This window comes from Solanum pennellii, chromosome 2 (genome assembly GCF_001406875.1).
Source record: "Solanum pennellii chromosome 2, SPENNV200".
NCBI lineage: Eukaryota > Viridiplantae > Streptophyta > Magnoliopsida > Solanales > Solanaceae > Solanum > Solanum pennellii.
The window spans coordinates 58,847,516-58,873,013 of NC_028638.1; the positions used below are offsets into that span (position 1 = coordinate 58,847,516).

General features: G+C 30.7%; 4 protein-coding genes across 4 annotated transcripts; 2 read left to right on the plus strand and 2 right to left on the minus strand.

Annotated features, from left to right (window-relative positions):
- Positions 1-1,220: 1,220 nt before the first annotated feature.
- On the plus strand, positions 1,221-3,999 carry LOC107009300. The gene is made up of 2 exons (XM_015208609.2): positions 1,221-1,682; positions 3,535-3,999. The coding sequence occupies exons 1-2, from the start codon at positions 1,332-1,334 to the stop codon at positions 3,694-3,696; spliced, it is 513 nt and encodes a 170-aa protein (XP_015064095.1). The 5' UTR covers positions 1,221-1,331; the 3' UTR covers positions 3,697-3,999.
- A 609-nt stretch (positions 4,000-4,608) lies between these two features.
- Positions 4,609-8,059, minus strand: LOC107008640 (glucuronokinase 1). Its single transcript, XM_015207759.2, has 6 exons — positions 7,696-8,059; positions 7,274-7,423; positions 6,590-6,778; positions 6,379-6,495; positions 5,834-5,994; positions 4,609-5,097 (listed from the first exon to the last, which is right to left on the minus strand). The coding sequence occupies exons 1-6, from the start codon at positions 7,891-7,893 to the stop codon at positions 4,851-4,853; spliced, it is 1,062 nt and encodes a 353-aa protein (XP_015063245.1). The 5' UTR covers positions 7,894-8,059; the 3' UTR covers positions 4,609-4,850.
- A 3,197-nt stretch (positions 8,060-11,256) lies between these two features.
- On the minus strand, positions 11,257-12,428 carry LOC107010390 (BAG family molecular chaperone regulator 2-like). The gene is made up of 2 exons (XM_015209672.2): positions 12,148-12,428; positions 11,257-11,822 (listed from the first exon to the last, which is right to left on the minus strand). Exons 1-2 carry the CDS (start codon positions 12,380-12,382, stop codon positions 11,596-11,598), a joined length of 462 nt encoding a protein of 153 aa, XP_015065158.1. The 5' UTR covers positions 12,383-12,428; the 3' UTR covers positions 11,257-11,595.
- Positions 12,429-19,893: 7,465 nt separating this feature from the next.
- Positions 19,894-22,587, plus strand: LOC107011328 (pentatricopeptide repeat-containing protein At3g46610-like). The gene has a single exon (XM_015210785.2). The coding sequence runs from the start codon at positions 20,196-20,198 to the stop codon at positions 22,422-22,424; it is 2,229 nt and encodes a 742-aa protein (XP_015066271.1). The 5' UTR covers positions 19,894-20,195; the 3' UTR covers positions 22,425-22,587.
- Positions 22,588-25,498: the final 2,911 nt, after the last annotated feature.

The window sequence follows — 25,498 nt, forward strand, 5'->3', positions numbered from 1 at the left end:
AAACCCATACCTTAATCGAAGTTCAAACTTTAAATGTTGCTGCCCGGAAAACTCCTCTAAACCACCCCCAATTCACTTCAACGTACACCTCTCTCGACAAACCTCTCTTAGCCTTGACGTTTTGATTACTTTTTCTTTTGCTTAAAAATTTTTGTTAGTTCTTCAAGCATGAAAACTGTTGATATTTTGGCAGAAATAATGTGAGGAAGATGGAGAACGTGAGAGAGGGAGTTAAGAAGCGTGAGAGAGAGAGGACTAATTGGATTAGGAGACTAATTCAAGAATTAGTCAAATAACATTTAAAATAAATAAATACAAATCTGTTTTATTTATTTATTTATTTATTCATTTAAAACGTGAAAGGACAATTATGCCCTTAAATACCTATTTATTCTTATTTATATAATTCTTTTTTTTTGAATCGTTACAGAGACAAAAATTCGGGGATTTGATTAAAAAGAAAGTAAGAGAGAGAAATTGATAAGCTTAAGAAAAGAGATAGAAAAATTAAAATGACATTAATATCTATCCAATTACATAAATATAAGAATATGTGTAATCTATGAGAGAGAAAAAAAAGAATGTAAATAATAAGAGAGAAAATATTAATAATATCAGAATAATTATTTATTTTTAAAATAATGACAGTTTTGACATGTTTATTAATATTATTAAAGTATGAATATTATCACTAAATAAGTTAATTTTTTTGACTAGTTAGCTAAAATTTCCTTAAATATCATGGACATATGAAAATAGTTCTTTCAAAATCAGTTTATCTCCGAGCTAATACTTCATATTGTCACTCAATTATGCACTCTTCTCTCAAAAAGTCACTCAACTATCCACACTTTTCTCAGAAAGTCACTCAATCTATTAAATTGTTTTTTAAATTAAAATTTATTTACATTAATTGTTTATATAACAAATCAAAATTTTAAAAAAATAAAAAATACCATTTAAATCGTTTAGTGATCCACCCATCTAATCCGACCCATTAAAAAATATAATGACCCATTTTATTTTGCCCTTAATCCTAAATTATTCCCTCTCTTTCTCTTCTACATTTAATATATATACATAGCTTATTTAATTCGATTCATAAAAATTTCATAAATTAAAGAATTATTTCCAAGAATTCGAAACAATTATACACTTGGATAAAAATTTCACAATTTTATTAGAAAAATGACATAAATCAATTATTCATTGATTGGTGATTTTTGGTATTATTTTCACAACTCCTAAAATACTCCAGTGATAGGGTCTGCGCTTTACTCTTTCAAAGAGGAGTGCAACTGCTATTGCAATTTTATTTTGAATTTCATTCGATGGCGGCAGGGAATTGGGCAAACGAAGACGAACTGGAGCTCGTTAACGAGGATGGCTTCGTCTACAAGCGTCGGAAGAAGTTTCATCTTAACCCAACCGCTGCTCCGAAGCTAAAAGATCCGGCAGTTGAGGAGAAGAATCGACTGCAAAGGAAGAAAAAGGTGCTCATGAAAATCAAAGAGAGATACCAAAACGAGATCAACCAGTGGGAACTTTTATCAACAACATTGAGTGAAATGCAGCAAAGTCAGCCAACTCCTTATCAAGAAAGGGACACTCTATCATTCAACCCGCCGGTCATGTCATCGGATCCGACTTGCCAACCTCTTGTTGATCAGCTCCTTACTCAGGTATGATTTACCGTTTTAAATTTGATTCCATTGTAATTCATTATTATAGCAACAATGTTAAGTTTGGAATGAAAATGGCAATCAACACAACTGCTTTAATCACCCTTGATTATTACCATTGAGTTACCTGGGATTTGGGAAATTGTAATTTAGGGCAAGAAGAATAGGGAAGAGAGAGAAGAAAAGAAAGCGTGTGAGAGAGAGACAGGCCAGGTGCTTCCTCCCCTTCTATTGTGTTCTCCAATGGAAATTCCTCTACTCCTTGTTCATCAACAGTGAGGAGATTCAATTGCTTGCCCTAGCAAACATAGCAAGGATGGTAACTTTCTCCACATCTTCAATAAGCCCCTGGTGTGCCCTGTATTCTGGCTTGTCAGATCCTTCCACTCTCTTCATTCGACCAGTGCACCGATGGTTAGTTATAAGGCCCCTTACTGTTTACCCTTTGATTCCTCCTTGCAATGGCCTCCACCATCTTCTCTTGCCATTTGGCAAACTTTGCTGTGTGAGATAGTGAAACAGGTTCCAGGTTTTTCACCCCTTCCTTCAGTGTACCAATGAAACTTGACAGTAAGTGATCCTCTGGCACATTTGGGTTACAAATCCTCTGTCCTCAAACTTCTCAAGCAAGGCTCTCCAATGGTGGTTTGACTTAGCTTGTCTTCTCCACTGTAGAGTCCTGTTTTTTATCCTAAAATCTCCAGACCACTTCTCTACAAAACTCAAACCATCGGATGTTGCGGCAAGGGAGTGTGCAAGAGAAATACCGAGCCTCAGCCCTTCCTTCCAAATGCAGGTTGACAGCTTCCAATTTTTTATCACCATCTTCAATATTATAGGAGTTAAAATACCTCTGATACCTCCTTAGCCACGTTCTATGATCCTCACCCTCGAAAACTGAGAACTAAAATCCATGTGAAAATTGAGAGTTACCTCATCTGCTGGGGACAGAATCATAGGGACTGTCATCAATTGCGATCCCCCTTGGCCTTGGCAGTATTCCATCACCCCTGCTAGTAGCTCCCTCCTCTGCGAGAGCCTTCTTCGGATTTGCTTGATAGCCATTGATCCTTCCACTCATCCTTGCTAATGAGGTCTGGGAGTCCTCAATTATCATCTTCACTTCCTCCAAGTTCGTGTCAGTTGCTCCCCATATATTCTGAAGCTGACTCTTCAGTTCCCTGAGATTTTCCTCCTGTTGCTACAATCGTGTAGCTTCAGCCTGTCATCGATACACAGGTTAATATCAATGGTCTGGTACCAAACATAATGAGCTCAAATTCACGATAAGGTTCAAACAGTAAATTCAATTCCATTCCACAGTCAATCGGGATTACAGCAACAACGACAATACTAAACTAAGTTTGGAATGAAATGTGACTAATTATTACAATCAATTAGTAATAGACAAATCTACTATACGGCTTCAATCATCTCCCTCTATTATCACCATTGAGTTGCCTGTGATTTGGGAAATTGTACTTTAGGGCAGGAAGAATAAAGAAAGAGAGAGAGAAGAAAAGAGAGCGAGATATGAAATTTACCAGAATTCATTATGCTTCCCTCCCCTTGCTAAGACTTCTTATCCTTTCGTTGAACTTATTGTTTAGGTCAAATATCTTTTCCTTGAACTAATCGGAGCCCTTAGATGATAATGAATCACAGACTTAGTCATTATAGCAGAAATTTGGAATTGTACAGCTAACCAAAATGACAAAGTCTGCTAACTCCCTTTATTGTCTACTTTTCTATCCTTGTGATACTTCTGTGATCAAAGCAAGTTATTGCCTTTAGGCAACCTTTAAACTTGAAAGTGCTAAATTCGATTTTTATTATGAATTACTTGGTACAGGTTGAAGCACAGGAGGCTGTAATTGGCAACATATCAAAACTTTGTGATGTTGTTGAAGCTGTCTGGACTGCACAAGAAGAAAAAATGAAACAGTCAGTTTTGGACCTCCCAATCTGGGCACACACACCTGTTGAACTTATTTCTTCCCTGTGTTCAGATTAAGTTCTGCAAGAGAACTTTACCAGGGAAAAATTACGTCAATGTGTCTTCGGGCTTGTTACCTTTATTCAGTTTCTTAGTTTGAGTTTGTTTTGTATATATTCTTCTTGGACCTTCCCGCGTCAAATGATGGGAATGACCACTTAGATTCAGGAATCCTCTGTTGTTAGAAAGGAGTGAGATGTAGTTGTGTAACATCTTTGTAATGTTTAACATCTTTTCCCTGTTCACCTGAATATATTTGGCAGTCTTGTCAATTTTTCTTGAAGTACGTAAAGGAGGATGAGGTTGATAGTTCCATGAAAAGTGCTCCATATATTCTTTTCGAAGTACTTCTTTGCCAAATTACAGATCCTACTGGTTAGTGCAGAGTCTACTGTGTTATCCCAAGTTCAGTTGTCGCCATTCAGCGCTGAGTTTCTCACTTGCTAATTGTTGTGATTGAGGTTATAGTATTTAATAGCACTTTCATTGCTTATCGAGATGTGTTTTTGTCGTTTCCATATTGAAAAAATAATTAGAATGAGAGGTGTTAAGCTTCTTGGTGTAATCGGTATTCTACTACTATATGAGTTAGATTTCTTGGTGATTTAGTTTTCATAAATTTTGGGCTATATTTTCCTCTTTTTGTTTGCTCAGATGTTTCATTTTTCGATTCGCCTTTAATAACTTTCTTCGGCTTTCTCGATGATTTGCGTACCTGTTTCCAGAACCCCTTTGTTGTTCTATTTTGTCTGGTATATATTTGCCCTGAATATGTAGTGTTAATTTCAACAATTGTCGCTAAACCTTCAATATTTTATGGCAATAATGAAATCAAACATTTCATTTTCCACTAAAAAGGGAAATTTTTGTCGGCAATTTACCAACAACTAAAGAAAGCTAGAAGTGCAAACTATGCCATATTCTAACAGATTTAGTAGTAATTATAATTGGCATCACACAATTGGAGTTAAAATATGTGAATCTAATGACGGTTTACGCTAAAACTGTAAAGTAAGCGCTTCCCGAAATGCATTACAATAGCAGCAAAACAATTGTAACTAAAACTATCTATACTAGCTGCTACATACTTGGTGAAAAGCGCTTAGCATATGCCAATGAAAGGTTAAAGAATAAAGAGGACTCTCGCCATATTTGAAAGCAGATCATCATTTTCACTTTGATTTCAGAGTTTGAAGATCAGTTTCGTTTAGAAACGAAGGCATAACTTTAATTGGTTGGAAAGTGAAACCAGCTTTGTGGCATGCGTCCTCCAGCTGCTTCACTTGTGAAGTTCCATCCGGACAGAACACAACCACAGCCCCACCACTTCCTGTGAACTTGGAAGCAGCACCTACCTTTCGAGCGATTTCAACCATCTCTATATTCATAGCTCCAAGGGCATTATCTCCAAACATACGCCTACATAGTAGGCCCACAATATTAAAGTATTCGATTTGCAGATCATATTACCTGCTTTCTGTGATAAAATCTTAGCAATATTTGAGTATATCATAACACTATGAAATAAGATGCAAAAGGGAGGTAAAAGTGCATTGTGACAGCACATGAAATTGTTACAAGTAATAACATGAAAACAAATGGGTCATGATATTGTCACGGAGTAAGAGAGTCTCACTAAAGCCACCACTCGACTACTTACTCACTAATCTTTCAAGGTCTTGTAAGCTCAAGTAAGTCATTTACACTTAAGGTCGCTAAGAGAATGAAAGGAAAGACAAGAGAGTTTTATAAGAAGGTTTTGTATTGCTCGAAAGATTATTTACAACTTGGGTGATTGCTTGCTTCTTGGAAGCCTTCCAAACGAGAGACCCTTCTATTTATACTACTTCCTAGGGCCTAGTAAATAATATTTACTTTACATATCACACTTATATATACTTTAGTCCATGCTCTAGAATTCTCTACTAGTCTAGAGAATTCTAAAGCTTTCTACGATATCTTCTAAGTTATTCTAGAGTCTTCCACTAACCTCTCCACAACTTTAGGTTCTTCGTCCCCTCTTCCAGTGCAAAATTTGAAGGGTAAGGTGGCAGGTCATGACACATGACACTATCAAATAGCTGTTGGGGACGCCACGAAGCACATAAAAGATATTAACAAATGTAACCCTCATTAAACTAAGCATGTATATTACCTTCTCAAGTCAAAATTGTGATTCATGAGGGCTGCTAACTTATTGTAGTCCTTCTCAAGAAGAGCTTTCCGTCCCTCCACAGCTATATTTGCAACCTCTTCAATGGTTGATCTTATAAATTTATCACCATCTAACCATCTTTGTCGAACTGTACTATGTACCTGCATTCGAAAAAAAAGTATCATCTATATTTTGTAACTACTGTCAACAAAGTAACTTTTAGTGACAAAGTTAATCCGGACACTGATATTCACAATTCCTTGAGAACCTGCTGCAATTGTTATGTCATCCATTGTCTGGAAAATATTCAATAAATACTGGAATTATATAAGAGGTTACCCTGTTAAATAATTACTGAAAATAAAGGGGCTGCCTCGTGGACTATAAGCCTACATCAATACTCGTTGTCTAATTCTTAGTGTGAAGTGAAAACCAAAATGTAATATTCTAACCCATTGCATGGCTAAGCAAATAACACTCATCTATAGAATCTTTGGCCAGACAACAGAGATTTTTCACTCATATTCTGCACATTAAGTACAAACCTTTCCAGAATCACTGGGATTTTCTGCATAGATCAGATAAAGAGATGGGAGAAGATCAACATCCATGGGTGTATATATGCCATGACCTAATTCATCCATGTGATTCTTGCCAAAGTCCTGCAAAATAAAGGTTAAAAGATGAACATGCAATATTAACTTTACAACTACAAGCTACTTGTCAAAGAGAAAAAAGAGTATCACACATACACACCATATATACAACGCCTCCATACACCTGGGCCACTCTATCTTGAAGACCTGCAACAATTCCAAGTTCCTTCTCTGCATTAAGGACAAGGTTCGGCCTTACCTCAACTTTGATGAGATGTCTGACTTTGTAAAAATCAAGAAGGCAACTCAGTGCAGCACTTACGATTGCACTAGAACCTGAAAGCCCTGTCTGAGATGTGGAAAGTATTTGATATGTTAATCAAACTTTTTCAACATGAGATAAATCAAATCTTTTATTTATCTTATTCATCATATAGCAATGCCATATTCAGATCATGATCATGAAGTAGTGTGATGTAATGTCAGTTATGATTGAAACAAGCATGTATTTCACTCCTAATTTATTTGCATAGCTAAAAATCCAGAAGGTAGTATGTAAAGTTTCAACGTCCGAGGTGTAGGTTTTGATTGTGCCTGGTTGAAATTAAAGAATTATTTTACTCGACTAAGACATTTTAGATAAATTGTAAAACCTACGAAAAGACATTTCCAAAACCAAACAATAGGACCATATAAACAGAAGCTCACTCAATATTTGAGCAGTTTCAAGTCAAAGAACGTTTAGTAACAGAATAAAGAGTTTAACAACAATTAGCTAACGTGATTCCAATCCACAAAACTTATCCATTGAAGGGCAGATAAATCTTGCAATGTTAGGTTCTACCTGGCGGGGAATGTTAGTGTCATATGAGAGAGTGAAATTCCCATCATGTAAGGTGATGTTGCTCTCTTTGCAATAGTTGTGAAATATTTTAATGATTGCCATAAGTAAACGAACCCCTCCATAGTACCCCTCATTCTGCAACCTGTTCACCTGACAGCCAACAAGCACAAGTGTTAAGTCGAATTCAATCAACCTGCAAGAGAATCCACATATATAGAAACTAAAAAAAAATGCTAAATTTATGATCCTGATTACGAAAACACCAATCAGAATTAGCTATCATCAATTGAGCAATTAGTATAACCAAAACTCAATCCCAAAGTATAAAAGCATTGGCATGTCAATAATTCTAATATATCCTGATAACCGAAAACAGTAAAAGTAAAACAGATGAATAAAGGAGAAGTATTAAGATAGGATACCAGGTGAGAAATTGAATTGAACTGGACGAGATCATGAGAAGGATGAGGAACAATGACGAGATCTATAGAAGGTTCCAAACGAACAGAAGCCCAAAAATTTCCAAGGCTGAAGGAAATAGTGTTCCCAAAATAAACATCGCTAGGGTTTCCAAGCAGTCCAACTCTAGCGTAAGACTTGTGCTCGATCACTGCCGCCATTGTTGCTTATTTTAGCTACTGTTACTGCAGAAATTGGAATATACAGATCTAATGGTGGAATTGAATTTTTACTATAATTTGGATGAGGAAGACGTACGAGGCTGGCTATTTCAGTTTTGTAAGGCTTAATATATAACTATCTTTTTAGGTCTTATTCTGCCAGGAGAAAGAACTTATTTTATTTTAAAATTAGTTACTTTAAAATTGGAAATTTTTATAATTATTAATTTTGGAATAGTTATTAAGTTTTGTTTTGACAATTTTAACATTACAAATATTAGAAAGAGAGTAAATGAAAGAAGGTAGAAACGTAAGGCAATTTTGTTTGAAAACTGTAGAAAAAATAGAGTGGAAACAAGTAACAACCAACAAGGACTAAAGGAAAAGGAAGACGCAACTTGTCAAATAATGGCATTAACCTGTTATTGGGCCACTCGATGGTGACTACCCTTTCATTTTCTAAGCCCAAACAAACAAGATAAATTGTCAAATACTTCTGCTCTCATGGCAATTGGCAAACACGTGAGGGTATTAAATAGGCGGATAAGATCAAATTTGTACTAAAATACGCATAACGCATAGACATAATTCTTAATTTAATGTCAGTTGATAATTATGATTTTAAATTTTGAGCGTGTATAAATAGATACTTAAAATTATAAAATTGAGTAAATAGATATATCCGTCCTACATAGCAACTTTGTATTCTACATGACGTCTTATGTGTATTTTGTCGTGTAGGACATTAGTGACTACTTGTACAATTTTATACTAATTTAAATGTCTATTTGTGCACATTCAAAGTTGAAGGACATAGTTATTCGTTAAAGCTTAGTTAAAGATCATGCTTATGTATGATGTCATTATAATAAGCGTAAAACTATCTAACTATTCATACATTATTATCATATATACTATATTTATCTATAGTTTAAAATTAAAATTGTTATGCATACTATTACTTGTAATATTGATATCGTATATTTTAAAAAATTTAAACAGATAAACAGATCTCTTAAATATGATATTAAATAATTATCTTTCTTACCTTGTTTGTATCTAAATTAAAGTTTATTACGTTCTGAAGCTCAATTTTAAAAAGTTCTACAAATTTAGGTATTATATTTTTCAATTTTAATGTATCTCAAACATTAATAGCTGACCATTTCCAAAATTGGGTGATTTTTATAAAAAGTAATACACATCGTCATTTGTTCCTAAACTCGTGTGTTTCACTTACTTTTCATATTTAGATACACATAGTTATATGAATATACTTACTATATATCCGAGCATGTTTTGTTTCTTTTTTAATATAATTTATGAAATTGGTACTTGATACATCAATTTAATAATGGATACATGAAATTGAAATTAGATCATCTAAACTAAATACATGAAATTAATATTACATCATATTAATAGATATATGAAATTAATACTAGACATATATAACAAATACACGAAATTAATACTAGATATTTTTATGATACATATGAATGTACTTATATGATATTCATATATTTATATGTTTATTTTGTTGGATACATAATATATTGATTATATATATACAGTGGTGGATTCAGGATTTTCATTAAGAGGGTTCGAAAAAAAAGAGTAATGATTTGAAACCCCGAAGCCACTAAGTCAACCTCTAATCTTATATTCAGGTAGTTCAAAATCAATATATAAATAATATTTTTTTTAAAATACCTTAAATATGCAACGTAATTTTTTGTCGATAATGTTCGGGTGAATCCCCTCAGCGGTCTACCCTTTTATATATATATATATATTAAGTAATGAATTTGTTATTTTAAGATTTCATAAAATGTAATCTATCAAATTACATGACGGGGATATACATGTTTTTGCCTCTATTAGTAGTACTAATAAATTTATTATTTATAATAAAATTAAATTAATCAAATGTGGATTCATTACTTAATTTCCGTCTTATATTAAGGAATTCAATTCATTTAAATTTTCAGAATTAAATCTCCATGTATTCNATATATATAACTAATTAGTTAATGAATTTGTTATTTTAAGATATCATAAAATGTAATAAATCAAATTACATGACGGAGATATACATGTTTTTGCCTCTATTAGTAATACTAATAAATTTATTATTTCAAAGAATAATAAAATGAAATTAATCAAATACGAATCCATTATTTAATTTTCGTCTTATATTAAGGAATTCAATTCATTTAAATTTTCAGAATTAAATCTTCATGTATTCTGAAAATTCTTAATTACTCCTCTAATTAGGGAAAGCCGTTACAATCTATTAATTTAGACAAATAAAATGATTTTAAAATCCGACAAATACATATATATCTAGCGGATTTATACTCAAACCGTTAAGAATCGATAATTTGATTAAAAAAATCAAAACCGTTAACAAATTTCAATATTGATAAATTAATAAAAAAAAATTCGTTCAAAATCGATAATTTTGATTCAATTTTGAACGGTCCTAATCCCAAAAGCAAGTAACGGTTAGTTTTCATGAAAAAAGAAATTTTACTACAGGCTTGAAGAAGAAAAAATTCATTTAATTGATTAGAAAACTTATAAGGTTTCAAGTGAGAGGAAATTGGAGTATTAAGTAATTAAAATAGTTAGAAATAGACTGACCAAACAATGTGAAACACCAAACTCTTATCTAAAATTAAGACCGATTACCAATAAACTAACATAATGTTGCTTTCCAGATTGTCAAACATCACAATTCACTAATGAACTTGCAAGTGAATTTGGGGTCCCTCCCTACTTGCTTCTTAAAAACAAAGCATCACGCCTGAACTTACAAAAACAAACACCATTATATTTATAGTATTCACTACTAAAATAGGGTAGAAAATGTAAATTCTACTCCTCCTTCTTTATCAATCTTCCTTAAATATGCCATATTTTTATTCTGTTTGCAGTGACTTTTTTCTCTCTTCTTTTTGGCTCAACTTTTCATTATTAAATGATGCACTCCATCGCCATAGGCCATATTTTCAACCTAGCCGTGTAGGAGACCCGAGGATAAAATATTAATTAACTTTGATATGATTTTTTTTGTGTTTAATTTGGATTGTAAAATAATTTATTTTGGGATTACAGTGTTACTTTTAAATCATAATTTTTAAATAATTAATTTATAAAATAACTTATTTCCAATCAAACTAGAGCTTGAGAATAAAACTCTAAATAAAAAAAGAAATGGTTAGAACCCCTCTATTAATATAAAATCATTACATAGTCAGTAATTATTTCTCATATAAATTATAAAGTGTATAGTGGTCCACCAAAAAAAAAAGGATCAAATATATGTTTATTAGAGATGTCTCATATATGTTCAAACGGTGAAAATAATAAAACATTAGAATAGAAAATTAAAATTAGTATAGTAAACATTTACAAACTCGATAACCTAATCGAGATGCAGGAGTAGATTACACATTAATTTTGAATTTTGATATATGCTACAAAGGCATAGTAAAATTAAAATTTGGTATTACACACCATAAAAACAACAACATAATCTAGTCGATCTAAGTTGGTGAGCATATACTTATCACCAATCTTGATCCATCATCACTCATTTTCTTGATGAGGAGGGGAGGGGAGGGGAGGGGGGTTGGGGGTTAGTTTTTTTTTAAAGAAAAGGCAAGAAATATTTGCACATACTAATAATGTTACTCTTTAGACACAAATGGTGTGGTAAGTGGATCCTATAACTTGGACATGTCCATTTGTTGCAAGTTTCCTCTCTTTTATAGATGGATCTTGAAAGAGTAACACTTTATCTTTGTCTTTCACCCCCACCATGTGCAAGTATTCACAATCCTCTCTTTCTTTCCCTTTGTATAATAGTCTTTGCTCTTTTGGTTCTAAACCAGTTACCATTGCCAATATCATCTTTAATTCTCCTGTCATCAATAAATCACACCTAGTTTAGTACAATGCAACAATCTAATTAAGCTTAAATGAATTGATAACAAGTTATATCTGTTTGACTTCACAAATTACATGACTACTATTTGAGTCGGTCAAAATAATGTAATTTGACTTAGACAAAACTTAAATACACAAAATCAAATTTAAAACTGGGAATTATAGTTGGAAAAAGTTAATAAAACTTTCGATTTTTTTTTTCTCTAAAAAGTAAAAAATAAATCATGTTGGATTATGACCTGCTAGTTAAAACTATTTTGACCGTATATAGTAAAAGTGACCCAAAAAAGGAGAACTCACCAAAAGATGAAGTTGGTTGTATAGAAATGTGATGGCATTGAGTAACAGTAGAGACTCTAAGTGTGATAATTGAATCTCCATCATTCTCTGCACATTCTCTCTTTTGTACCAACATACCTCCTGGACGTAATTCCCATTTTATTTCACCACCTAATTTGGCATCTGCTGCGACGGCATTACTACTTGCAACCTTTGAGTTGCTTCTGAAGAACTTTTTGCATCTCAACTTGATCATTTTGTAAAAATATAAAAGTTGTTAAGAAAGGGGATAAAGAAAGTGGATGAATTGGATAGTTATATATAGGATGAAATAGAGGGGCCCCTATGGAGACAAATAGCAAACTGAGAAAGACATAAAAAATTAGCCAATATGCTTAGCAATTATTTATTACTAACTTCATTATCATAGCTAACGATAAACATATGTGGGCCCAGAAAACATACACTTGCACCCATGTTTACACATCAAATAATTAAGACTTGTAATTTATAGTTAAAATATATACGTGAGATAGATAAATTGTTTACGATAGATTTTCAATTTTCTAAACACATCAATTAAAAAAAGATCAAAAATAAAATAACACGATGAACAAAACAAAATAAAACAATATATAATTAGTAAAAAAAAAAAAGAAGAAGAATAAGATATCTGAATACTTAATAATACCACTCTCCATCTATCCCTCCAGAGTTAGATCATAATTTAAAATTCATAAAGAAAATAATAATAATTACTCTCTTTATCCACTTTTAGGTATCATGTTATATTTTTCAAAAGTTAATTTTATTAATTTTTAAAATTAAATTTGATTACATTTATTCGATATTATAAACAAAAAATTTAGATATTCAAAAACTATATAAAAAGTATTGTAAATTGTAATTTTTTGCATAGCAATATCATAAAAGAATACATCTAAAATGTTGATTAAAATTTTTATAATTTAACTCTAAAAATAAAAACTATTACAAATAATGGTGAATTAAAAAAGCAATTACTTTTATTTATTAGATACTCTTGAGAATCTAGCACTATTCAGGGGAATAACCTCCAAATTCAGTTACCAAAATATACTGAAGATGCAAAAAAAAAAAAAAATAAAGAACAAATTAAGAGGCAAGATTAAACGAAGAGTCAAACGCAGATGAAATGATACACACATAAAAGAGATAACTAAGTAGAATATAAAAACTTAAGTATTTATTATTACTTGTTCTTTTTTAATTGTTATATATATACTATAAATATAAAATGGTAGTCCATAAAAGAATGAAGGCAGTATTAATCAAATTATTTTTAATGGTTTGTTGCTAATTTCTTATTATTTATTAGATATATATTTTTAAAATTTTATAATTGATGTAATTATAATTAAAAAATGTACACAATTAAATTTATAGTTACTTTTTATTTCTTAGTTTCTCTAACTCACTTCAATTTGGATCAATCATATTTTAATATTGACTCTGTACAATTGTCTTCAATTCTTTGAGATTTAACAATTGAAGCTCAAACCAATTAGATTGTCAAATAATTAAATTTTAAAAATATTTTGAATGTATTATAAAGGTAAGAATTTTAGTATTTAAAAATATTATGAAATATTATATAAGTAAAAAAAAATAATATGACAAATTCAATGAAGTAAAATTTTAAATTTTTTAAAACACTTTTAGAATAATCTTGATAAATTTGTATAATAATTGATTTTATTAAAAAAGTTTACAAAACTATATTTAATAAAAGAGATTTAAATATTTGTATTGTTTTGTACCGCACAATCACTTATATATGCTTATTATTTTATTGCAAAATATTACATGAAATATTATACTTATTATTTTATTGCAAAATATTACATGAAATATTATAGTGATGATTGAAAAAGATATATTCTATCATTCATATATTTACAAAATTTATGGTTCATGATGATCCACATTTATAAATGTTATATTGTTTATTGAAAAAAATATATTCTATTGTGCATATATTTATAAATTTTACTCAATAATTCACTAGCAAAAATATTATACTGTATTGATTGAAAAAGATATATTTTACCATCTATATATTTACAAATTCTCTGATGATCCCAACCAAAAAGCTAATGACTATTTAAATCTTTGAAATTCCAATTTCAGTAGCTAACGATTGCAATTCCAATTTTAGTGATATCAAGTTTGTCATATTTGGGAGTAACCCTAGAAGAAGTAACCAGTGTCGTCGTCCTCAAAGAGGCCTAAGACTAACCTCTTCTTAGAAAACCACCTTCATAAGACTTGGCCTTCTTGGCCTCCCTACTCTTTCTTCTCAGTTTAGAGTTTAATTTCTTTATTGAGCATGAACCATGAGACGGGAGATATTCATATTATCATGAAATATAACCAAATGACATTCTTTCACTAAGTCATTGGACACCCCGTAAGAAAATATAACAATCTATATGTCAGTTCCAATTCCAATGAACCAAAAAGGCATATAGACATACCTTAGATAGTTCATAACATTGAATGGAATTAACATTTATCATTGTCACTAACACATCTGATACTATAACATTGAATGGAATTAACATTTATCATTGTCACTAATACATCGGATACTATAAAAATAAGGTTTTTGATTCCTAAACTAAAATCCATAAAAAAAAAAAATAAGAATAAGATTTGTAGATAGTAAATAATATTCTCCATCTAAGTATCGTTTTTTACTATAATTTTACATTCATTAAAAATAATGTAATTACAAGATATAATTTATTTAATTATTTTTATTTATCAGGTATTTTTTTGAGAATTCAATACGATTAATAAGAATAACTTTCTTTAATATAAGAATATAGTTAAGAATCGGAGTACATAAATTTTTTACTCATTTTTTTAATCACGAATTTTATCACGAAACTTATTTTAGAAGGAATATTAAGTAAGGAGAAAATGAGACTAGCCTATTCTTACTACTTTTTCGCATAAAAGTTTAATAATATTTGGTTACATGACATGTCCCAAGTGAGTATAAATACATCATACTCTCTTCGATTCTTTTTTGCTCTACCTTTATTTTTTTTAAAAAAAGTATTATTACTAACACCTCAAACCTTTTATATATAGATATCTTTATATATTTTGTTTTCTCATTTTTTGAAATATTTTCTTTTTAATCTTATTTGTCATGGAAGTCATTCACATTTTGTTTTTGTATAACTTTGTCTCTAATCCTACAAGTATGGTTAAATAACATATATATATTTGGTTGATAATAATATTAAATGTGAATAAATTCTTTAGATACATAAAGGTGGTTATAGAATGGTAGGGGCGCCTGCCAAATATATGCTGATTTTGGGGCACATGGGTGGGTGGCAGCTTCTGCTTCATTAGCGGCCCTACATTATATTAATCTAGTCGGTGCTTCAAATAAATTAATTATACTTCTAAGGCTAGTTTAATCATCAATGCTTTTAACTAACTTCACCATAAACATACGTTTTTGTTTGAGAAATTAAGATTATTTCATTTTCACCTTCCTATTATTAATATTATATTATATTGTTTTATTTAAGATAAACACAATTAATGCAACGTACTGGAGTTAAATTAAATGTCGTCCAATCAATATATAGTCAAAATTTAGGCGAAAAAAGTCTGTTCAATGCTGTTAACTTTGTGTCCCCTTAATATTCTCATTCCTTTTCGTGTACAATTTGTACACTTTTGATATGCTAATATTAAATCAATTAAAGTTTCCGTGTTACGTTTTTAAAACTTGAAAGAATATGATCTTAATTAAATCCACTTATAGTTGAATACAGGTTGGAGGTTGGAGTTGGTTGCAGCTTTAGATTGGTAAAGATTGAAGACAGAAAGAATATTTAATTAATTATATTGTCAAATGAAATATACTTAATTGAGTAATTGACTATGAAACAGCTTAATTAATTCCTCTAATTACTTTGTCATCCGAATTAATTATTTCCCCAGTTAGTTGTTCAATTTTAATATGAGAGGGATAAGAGTTAGGAGGTTATGATTGAGTGCCTTTTATAATAATAATAAATAAATTGAAATGCCTTTAATTTGGTCTATACTCTATATGTTTAATTTGGAGAAAATTCGGTGGTTATCAAAGGTATCTTCCCATGTGCATGAAGAAAGCTACAAACGACAAAACGCATACAAATTAATTAAGCTTTCATTTATTTTCCCTCTAATTAATTAGTTCCTTCCTCAACCACCACCACAAATTTTTTTTTTCTCATTGAAAAGTTCCTTTTTTTTTTAATTATATATATATATAGAAGAATCATTTTCAAATGAATAAAGAACAAGTTTTACAGTTAGTTGATGGGGGCAGTTCTCCCACAGATGGGAGTGGTTTTGCAGTCAAAATAACTTTGACAGTTGTTGGGAACTAATTCAAAATGGGTAAATATATTGAACGTAAATTTTATTTTTTTGTAGGATTTTTAGTTATTTATATCAATCTAGAATAAGTTGAGCAGATAAATAATTTGCGACTTTTATTACATTTGACTTGCAAAATGAATTAAGCAAAAGTAAGATAAGACCTAATTTTCCTTGATTGTACTTGTTAAGGATGAGGATTTTGTTTCATTATACTTAAAGATCACTAGATGTTGTCTGGTTATATAAATAATTTATCAAAAAATAAAATATTAGGATAGCATATATGTATCTCATACTCGTAATTATAAATCTTAAACCATTTGATCACTTTAATCTCGTGCATGCTTTGTGCGTAAAATTATTATAAGAGGCGGATGCACATTCAAGTGCATGGGTGCTTGAACACCCATTACGTTTGGAGACAACATTGAAATAATTTGTATGAATATGTAAATTGAGCTTTTATTGATATCAACTTTAAATTATAAATAGTTGAGCATTCATAATTAAGAAATTTTTAATCCGCCACTAAACTAAAATATTTTGTAGATTAACAAGCTAATTAATCAGCTCACTTTCCAACCAATATTTAAAAATTTTCTAATGTTAATTGGAATTACCCATAATTGAAATTAGGTAAGAGATAAGAGTGTCCCCATAGTGCATGACAATTGCTTTAAAAGCAACATTTTGAAAATAATTTATTTATTAAAAGATGGAAAATTGAAAAACTTAGGAGTGGAGTGGACAGCTTCCACATGTTGGTTTGGAATATGCATGAAAACATTTGAATCGATTATTGGGAAAATTCATAGGACCCATAATCTCATGTCTGAAAAAAAGAAGGATTCTTGTCGGCCCATTATTTCATTTTCTTCCCTTTGGATTTTACAACACAAAGTATGTTCAATCAATAATGTAATGCGTCCTTCTATTTTATTTGTTATAAAATACACGCCAAGGAAGAATTGATTTATGAATCTATTCATAATACAATATTGTTTTCGATCAACAAAAATCGTGAAGCAATCTCATATATTCAAGTTTTGAATAGAATAATTTAAAATTTAATCAGACTTCAATGAATGCACTAAAAATAAAACCAAAAAGAAAATGATGGTTCTTGATAGCCTTCTACAACAAGCAGCATCAATAAAATCTTATTTGTCTTGTATTTGCATGTTACATGAATGGCAGTTTTTTGTTCCTTTGTGACAACAATTATTGCAAAAAGGAACTCGATGATCTAATTAATTAGGCATAGCTTTTAAGTGGTTTGATATGATATAACCACACAATTAATCAACCAAATATAATTTAGAGATTCTCCATGTTCGTTTTGTCTATTTGAGCCTGATTTTAGTCTGTGATATATAATTAATGATAAAAATAACAAATTTTTTGGTAAGACAAGTTAAAAGACGAATATTTCTAGATAGCTCAATCATTTGAAAATGTTGTGATTAATGAGATGAGATTTTGACTATTTACCATAACTCCACTTGGAATAGAAAAAAAAAAGATTCAGATAGTGATACTCTGTGCTAACAAACCAAGTTAAATTTAGTAAGTGTCAAGTGTTGATGTGTCTAATTCAATATAACCAACTTAACAATCTTGAGGAAACGTAAAGTGCACGTGATAGATGAACTTGAGGTGAATTCAAAATTTTAGTTATTGATCATCAATTCACAAGTCTACCTTCTACGCTCGAAATCTTACTTCTATTATTTCAAAATAAGTGAATTGTTAGATCTCGTGTTGATTTTTTTTATTTTTTTATTTTGCCCCTTATTTACATTTTTAAGGTAATAATTTCAAGAGAGTTAATTGGTCATATTCATGATTTTATTTTAAATTATTTTGATTTTGAAGAACAGTTTGAGAATATCTAGAAGGACAAAAGTGAAAAGTAATTTTTATTTTATCTTAATATTTGTTTTTTGAATGAGTGCGTATTATCTCAACAATTCACTTATTTTAAAATAGCAAAACAAGTTATTATACCTTTTTTAAATTCAAGACCTCAAACACTTGTAATATATAGGTCAAAGATTTTTAGATGGGATTTAGATATGATTCCTTTTCCAACGCCTCCCAGAATATTTCTATATTTGCAGATTCTTTGGTTGGCCAAATCCAAAGTACACTATTTTCTGATCATTTAAACAATTTTTGGAACTAGATTTAATTAGACAATTTTCTTGATCTCTAGCTAGTTGGCCTATGCTTATTGTTTTTTTGGTACTTAGAACTTAAAACATGTGGAGATCCAAGAATAAAATCCCTTCGAGATTTTGGCTACGCCTTATAATTAGTTATGCAACCAATAGGTGGACCCACATATCTCTAGGAAGGGTACATGTGTATTCACTAGCTTGATTTAATATATCTTTTGATGAACTAGAAGAAAATAGGATATAATTAAAAGTGCACTCGTGAAAAACATATGTGTGCTCTTGTGTTTATTGATATAAGTTAGAGAAACCACCTCTGAGATCAAGATTCAAATTTAGCTTAAAACACATATTTGAACTTAGATCATAATGGTGCATCAAAAAGTTTTCAAATTCTAAATTTGTCTAATTTATTTATTTATTTATTTTTACCTGCAAATTAAGCCGAATCTTAATCTACGTTAATTTGGTGAGAATGTAAGAGAAAATTAATTATGCAGAAGTATAGAAGAGATTAAAGTATAAATAAAACTACTTTTGAAATGATCAATTAGAAATTCGAAACTCCGTCACAATATGCTTGAGTGTCACATATAGGGATCAAAGTTTCCATTTATAAAACACTATGCTGGAGTATTTTTTTCGCGGTCCAAGTTATATTTTCACATTATCAAGTGACTTTTTTTTCAGTTACAATTCAAACGACGTCTAAATATTTAAGTAAGTGACATCACCTTAAATTTATATTTTTTAAAACATAAATAGCTGTTGATTATGTTTCAATTTTTTTTTAATAGACTGCAAATATATTGGCGGAATTGCGAAATGTGTAAATTTGTAATTCAAGGCTTCCATAAAGGGTTCATTTGCACTTCTGCCTCTATTTTATGCTGATGTTCAAAATTTTGTCCTCATAACAAATAATTTTATATTTTCACAATTAACTTTAGTTTCTTAAAGAAGTTATACTTCACAAGACAAAGTACAAAAATTAAAATAAACTCGAGCAAAAATTAAAGATCAACTCATATGAAGTAAATGTGTTATATGCGGATAATGATTTGTGGCCCAATAGAATGTACACTTGTGGGTATGGATGGATCATTTGAGCCCAAATAATTTGTTAGAGCCCAGTGGGTCAGTTGAAGCTCCTTACGACATTTGTGTTCCTTTGTCAGCAGAATTTTCTCAGCCTCAGATTACTTTGTACACTCACTAACTTGGCAAATTGAAATCATCAGCAATAATATGAATGGTCGAAAACCAAAATTCCAAAATCTCTAAGACCCAACTTCAATTTCTTCTTCTTCAAGGTATGCTCTTTTGATTCTTGAAGATTATTATCAGCAATTGCTCCTCTGTTTTATTATCCTGTGGGGGGTTTACGCAATCATCAATGTAATTTTTCTGAATTTTGGGTTGTTTAGTTCCATCTGTTGCTAAGTTTCTCTGAACAAAATGCCTTATCTAAATGTCTGGTCTTCAAGAACAAACTGCCTTATCTCTGAACAAGACTTGGCTTCATCTTCTACTTCAGTTTTTACCTGGCGGAGAACTGAAAGTTGTGTTCTTGCATACTCTCTCTCACATAATTTTACCTCTGATCATGTATCTATAAGGAATAAGCCTAAGTTTAGAAATCAAGATTTCTGTTTGAGAACAGAATCCGTTCCTTTTCGCCCCCAAAAGAAGGATTCTTTTGGCCCATCTTTTGCTTTGGCACAAGCCTCTGGAGAGAAAGATATTGATTGTGATATAGTAAAACAAAATTCACTATCTTTCACTAGTGGGGAGGGTGGGGTTGAGGGTTTCACTTGTGTTCAATTGGAAGAAAAGGGGGACTTGACTAATAATGTTGAGTATGATGATGTTGGAAGTGAGGAGGATGAGGCAGGGATAGTAAAAGGTGAGAAGGTGGACGTTCGAGCTCTGGCGCAGAGCTTGCACTTTGTCAAAACTGCAGATGAGGTAGATGAAGTTCTTAAGGATAAGGTTGAATTGCCCCTTCAAGTTTACTCATCTATGATTAGAGGTTTTGGTAAAGATAAGAAACTGAACTCTGCTGTGGCACTTGTTGAGTGGTTAAGGAGGAGGAGGGGCAAGGACAATATTGGCTCTATTAGCTTAAATGTGTTCATTTATAACAGTCTTTTAGGTGCCATAAAAGAGGCGGGGAAGTATGATTTTGTTGATAAAGTCATGGATGATATGGTTTCAGAAGGAGTGCAGCCTAATGTTGTGACGTACAATACTTTAATGAGAATTTATATGGAACAAGGTCGGGAACTTGAAGCTCTCAATCTTTTCAGGGAGATGCCAAAGAAGGGACTCACTCCTAGTCCTGCATCCTATTCCACTGCCTTGTTTGCTTATCGGAGACTTGAAGATGGATTTGGTGCTATAACTTTCTTTGTCGAGACACGAGAGAAATATCAAAATGGTGAAATAGGAAATATTGAGGAAGAAAACTGGGAGGATGAATTTGCCAAGCTTGAGAATTTCATAGTTCGAATTTGCTACCAGGTGATGCGGCAGTGGCTGGTAAAGGGTAAAAATGCAAACACCAATGTTCTGAAACTACTAACGGATATGGATAGGGCTAGGCTCCAACTAAGTCGTGCAGAATATGAACGTCTAGTGTGGGCCTGTACTCGTGAAGAACATCATGTTGTAGCAAAAGAACTGTATAATAGGATAAGAGAGAGGGATACAGATATTAGCCTATCCGTTTGCAACCATATTATTTGGTTGATGGGTAAGGCGAAAAAATGGTGGGCAGCTCTTGAAATTTATGAGGATTTGTTGGATAAGGGGCCTAAACCAAACAACATGTCATATGAACTGATAGTTTCTCATTTTAACATACTGCTGAGTGCAGCCAGAAAGAGAGGTATTTGGCGATGGGGTGTTAGGTTGCTGAATAAAATGGAAGAGAAGGGGCTTAAACCAAGCAGTAGGGAATGGAATGCCGTTCTTGTTGCCTGTTCCAAGGCTTCAGAAACATCTGCTGCAGTGCAGATATTTAGGAGAATGGTAGAGAAAGGTGAAAAACCTACAGTTATCTCCTATGGAGCGTTGCTCAGTGCTCTAGAAAAAGGCAAGCTCTATGATGAAGCTCTTCAGGTTTGGAAACATATGATCAAAGTGGGGATCGAGCCAAATTTGTATGCCTATACTATTATGGCATCAATTTACACTGCTCGAGGGAAATTTAACATAGTTGATTCTATCATCAAGGAGATGGTTACTACTGGAGTTGAGCCTACAGTTGTTACATTCAATGCTATTATTAGTGGATGTGCTCGGAATGGTATGGAAAGTGTTGCATACGAGTGGTTTCAGCGCATGAAAACTCAAAACATAACCCCGAATGAGGTTAGCTATGAAGTGCTAATTGAGGCTCTCGCCAATGATGGCAAGCCGAGGCTAGCATATGAGTTGTATGTGAGAGCTCTAACTGAAGGCCTTAGTCTTTCTACAAAGGCTTATGATGCAGTCATCTCATCTACACAGGCATATAGTGCAAGTATTGATCTAAGCATTCTTGGCCCCCGCCCACCAGAAAAAAAGAAACGAGTGCAAATCAGGAAAAGTTTGTCTGAATTCTGTAATATAGCCGATGTTCCTAGAAGAAGCAGGCCCTTTGACAGGGATGAAATTTTTACTGCTCAGACAAAAGGAACATGATAAGCACAACTTTATATTGCTAGTGTGTGTAAGTGTACAACTCATTGTTTATATGTTGTGCTGTTTTCAACAGAGAGTGTATGCTTCCTCTTGTGTAAAGCTACATTAGTTGATTGACTTTAGATGCAAAATCAGGCTTATCCCATTTACCTTTTCACCTCTATCCTGGATTCAAGCATTCATCTTTTCTCTTGCACTTTCAATATATCAACCACCCCATCATATTATTATAAATTTATACAATGCCTCCCTTTAATTTGCGAATCAAATACAGTCATGCCTCCGAGAGTGTTGGTTCAAAACTCAGCCGTGACAGAAAACACCAGTTGATTCTTTCCCTTTGTCCTAGCTTTAGTGGATATAGTTTATTCATACTTATTGCTGGCGTGAGATGGCATGTACCAACTCTGCTAATTTTGTTCCCTTTGTACTGAAAAAGTTGAAACCCTTTCCTTTTGTACTGAAAAAGTTGAAACCCTTTAGAGTTGTTTCCATAGAATTTCAGGCTGACAGGTAATTTGAGGAAACATATTATATTCTTCTTGTACAACTGCCAAAAAGCTTGCTAGAATCAATTCCTTGCGTAGCTTCACTTGACATATGTTTGACGTAAGTATTTATTGAACTAAATTTTTTTAGTCATACTAATTGTTTTGTCCGAAATAAATGATATTTTTGACATTTTTCTAAACCAATTGGCTCTGTTCATTTTTATTGTTATGTTGTGTTTTCTAAAGTTAATTTGACTAATTTTTAAAATTAAATTAGATTATATTAATTTGATATTTTCTTAAAAAAAATTAAATATTGAAAAATTATACGAAAAGTACGGCAAATTCCATTTATTTTTACATATCAAGATAATGAAAAAACACATAATAAGATGTTAGTCAAAATTATTATTATTTTACTCCCAAAAAAAAAAAAGTTAAAAACTATAACACTAAAAGTGGACAGAAATAAAAATATTATTTTTAACAAAGAAAAAGATTTGATATACCTTAAAAATAGTGGCTCACATATACTTTTATAATTACATAAATGACAGAAATAAAAAAAATTCACTTAAGCTTATTTAGTTCTTTTGCAAAGTTTAAAAAGTAAAGGGTATATTTGTTTTTTCCACACATAATTATTTTTTCTTTTTCAGTTTAATAAATAATTTAAATTTATTATTTTGAAGATTTTTGTTTTTCCACTCATCTTCCAGTAAAATTTTATGATAGATGCCTGATTTTCTTTTGCACTTATGAAAAATAAAATAATAAATTACAATATAAACGGAAAATATAGTCATAAGATATTTTTTTTGTTTATTCACTTCTTTTTCGTTTGTCATATTTTCACACGTGAAATCTAAACTTGTAAAATGGCGAGCGATAAGTAGGGACCATGGGAGTATTATATTGGTCCGTCCTTTTAAAAGATACTTCATTCGTTCGAAATTATTTGTCATATTTTATATTTTTATAATTAAACTATAAAAATTTTAATTAACATTTTAAGATGTAATTATTCATCATATTAATATGTAAAAAATTACAATTTATAGTATTTTTCATATAATTTTAAAATATCTAATTTTTTTGTTTAAAATATCAAATTAATGTGATCTAATTTAATTTTAAAAATTAGTCAATTGACTTTCGAAAAGCGTAACATGACAAACAATTCCGAACGGAGAGTAATGTTTATCTTTCCTTTTTATTATATTTCAAAAAGAATGATTTTTTTTAGTAATAACTTTTCACATGATATATTTACAATTACAAATTAAAAAACAATTTTATACATATTGATATAACTTTAGTTTAAGATCATATAATCAGAAGACTTCATTTTTTTTTTAAACTCCGTATCAAATTAAACTATATATTGTTCCCGAAACGAATAATTACAACTTCCAATATCTAGCCTATTATTATTATTATTTTATTTACAGAAGCGAGTGAAGTAGGTTAAAAGTCCAATCAGGACAATTAGTTTATTATTATTATTATTATTGTTATTTATCTATTTGGTATACCGAGGACCAATTAGGATTTAGGACAACTCAATACTGAAGACTTTTTGGACATTTCGACCAGACAATTCTAAATATTTAATATATTTTCGTCCATAATCATAATTTTAATTTTTAAAATCAAATTATATTAATTTAATGATATATCATTTTTTATATTGATATATAAGAACTTGTAATTCATAATACTTTTTGTATAATTTTTGAATATATATCATTTTTTATATTGATATATAAGAATTTGTAATTCATAATACTTTTTGTATAATTTTTGAATATATATAATTTTTTAATTAAAATATCTTATGAATATAATCTAACTTAAATTAGAAAATTAATAAAATTAATTTTAAAAAATGCAATGACATTTAAAGTGAGGGGATGAAGTAATTTTTCTTTTTCCATTCATATGCTAAATTTTTTCCCCCGAACTCTGATATTAATTCATTTTATAAATGTTTTAACAAACATAATAATACATACAGATCCATTAATAATTAAGGAATTAAGTATTCAAGAAAGTATTTTCATCGTGACAGCATCATCGTTCATGAAAGTGTAGATCTGAGTGATGCCCTTATGGCAACCAGCCACGTCGTTAAGTCAAACATTTATAGGTGAGTGAATTGAATTCTTATGTGTTTCGACAAACAAAGACTTTTGTCCTATTTACAAATCAAAAGTTTATCCTATGGTTTTTGAACACTAAAATATAATCGAATATATTTTATATTATGCTTGATCTAGTTTTTCAAAGGCTAATTTTTTTTAAGTACATATAAATCAAGCCTCAAGGGTTTCTGTACAATTTTTGACATATCTAAAATATTTTATAGCATAGTCAAAGTTTTTTTGAATAGTACTAAATTATTGTTTTTCTGTAAAATCATGTTCTTCTTACGTCTCCAAAAATAATTTGTCTAATATTTAATACTCGGCCAGACAAGATGACTTGCTATTGAAATTTGTCTGAATCTCAAATCACAAAAATCCAGGCTGTTACTTTCAGCAAAGCTGGAAATTTTATACGTTTATATTTTTTTATATATGA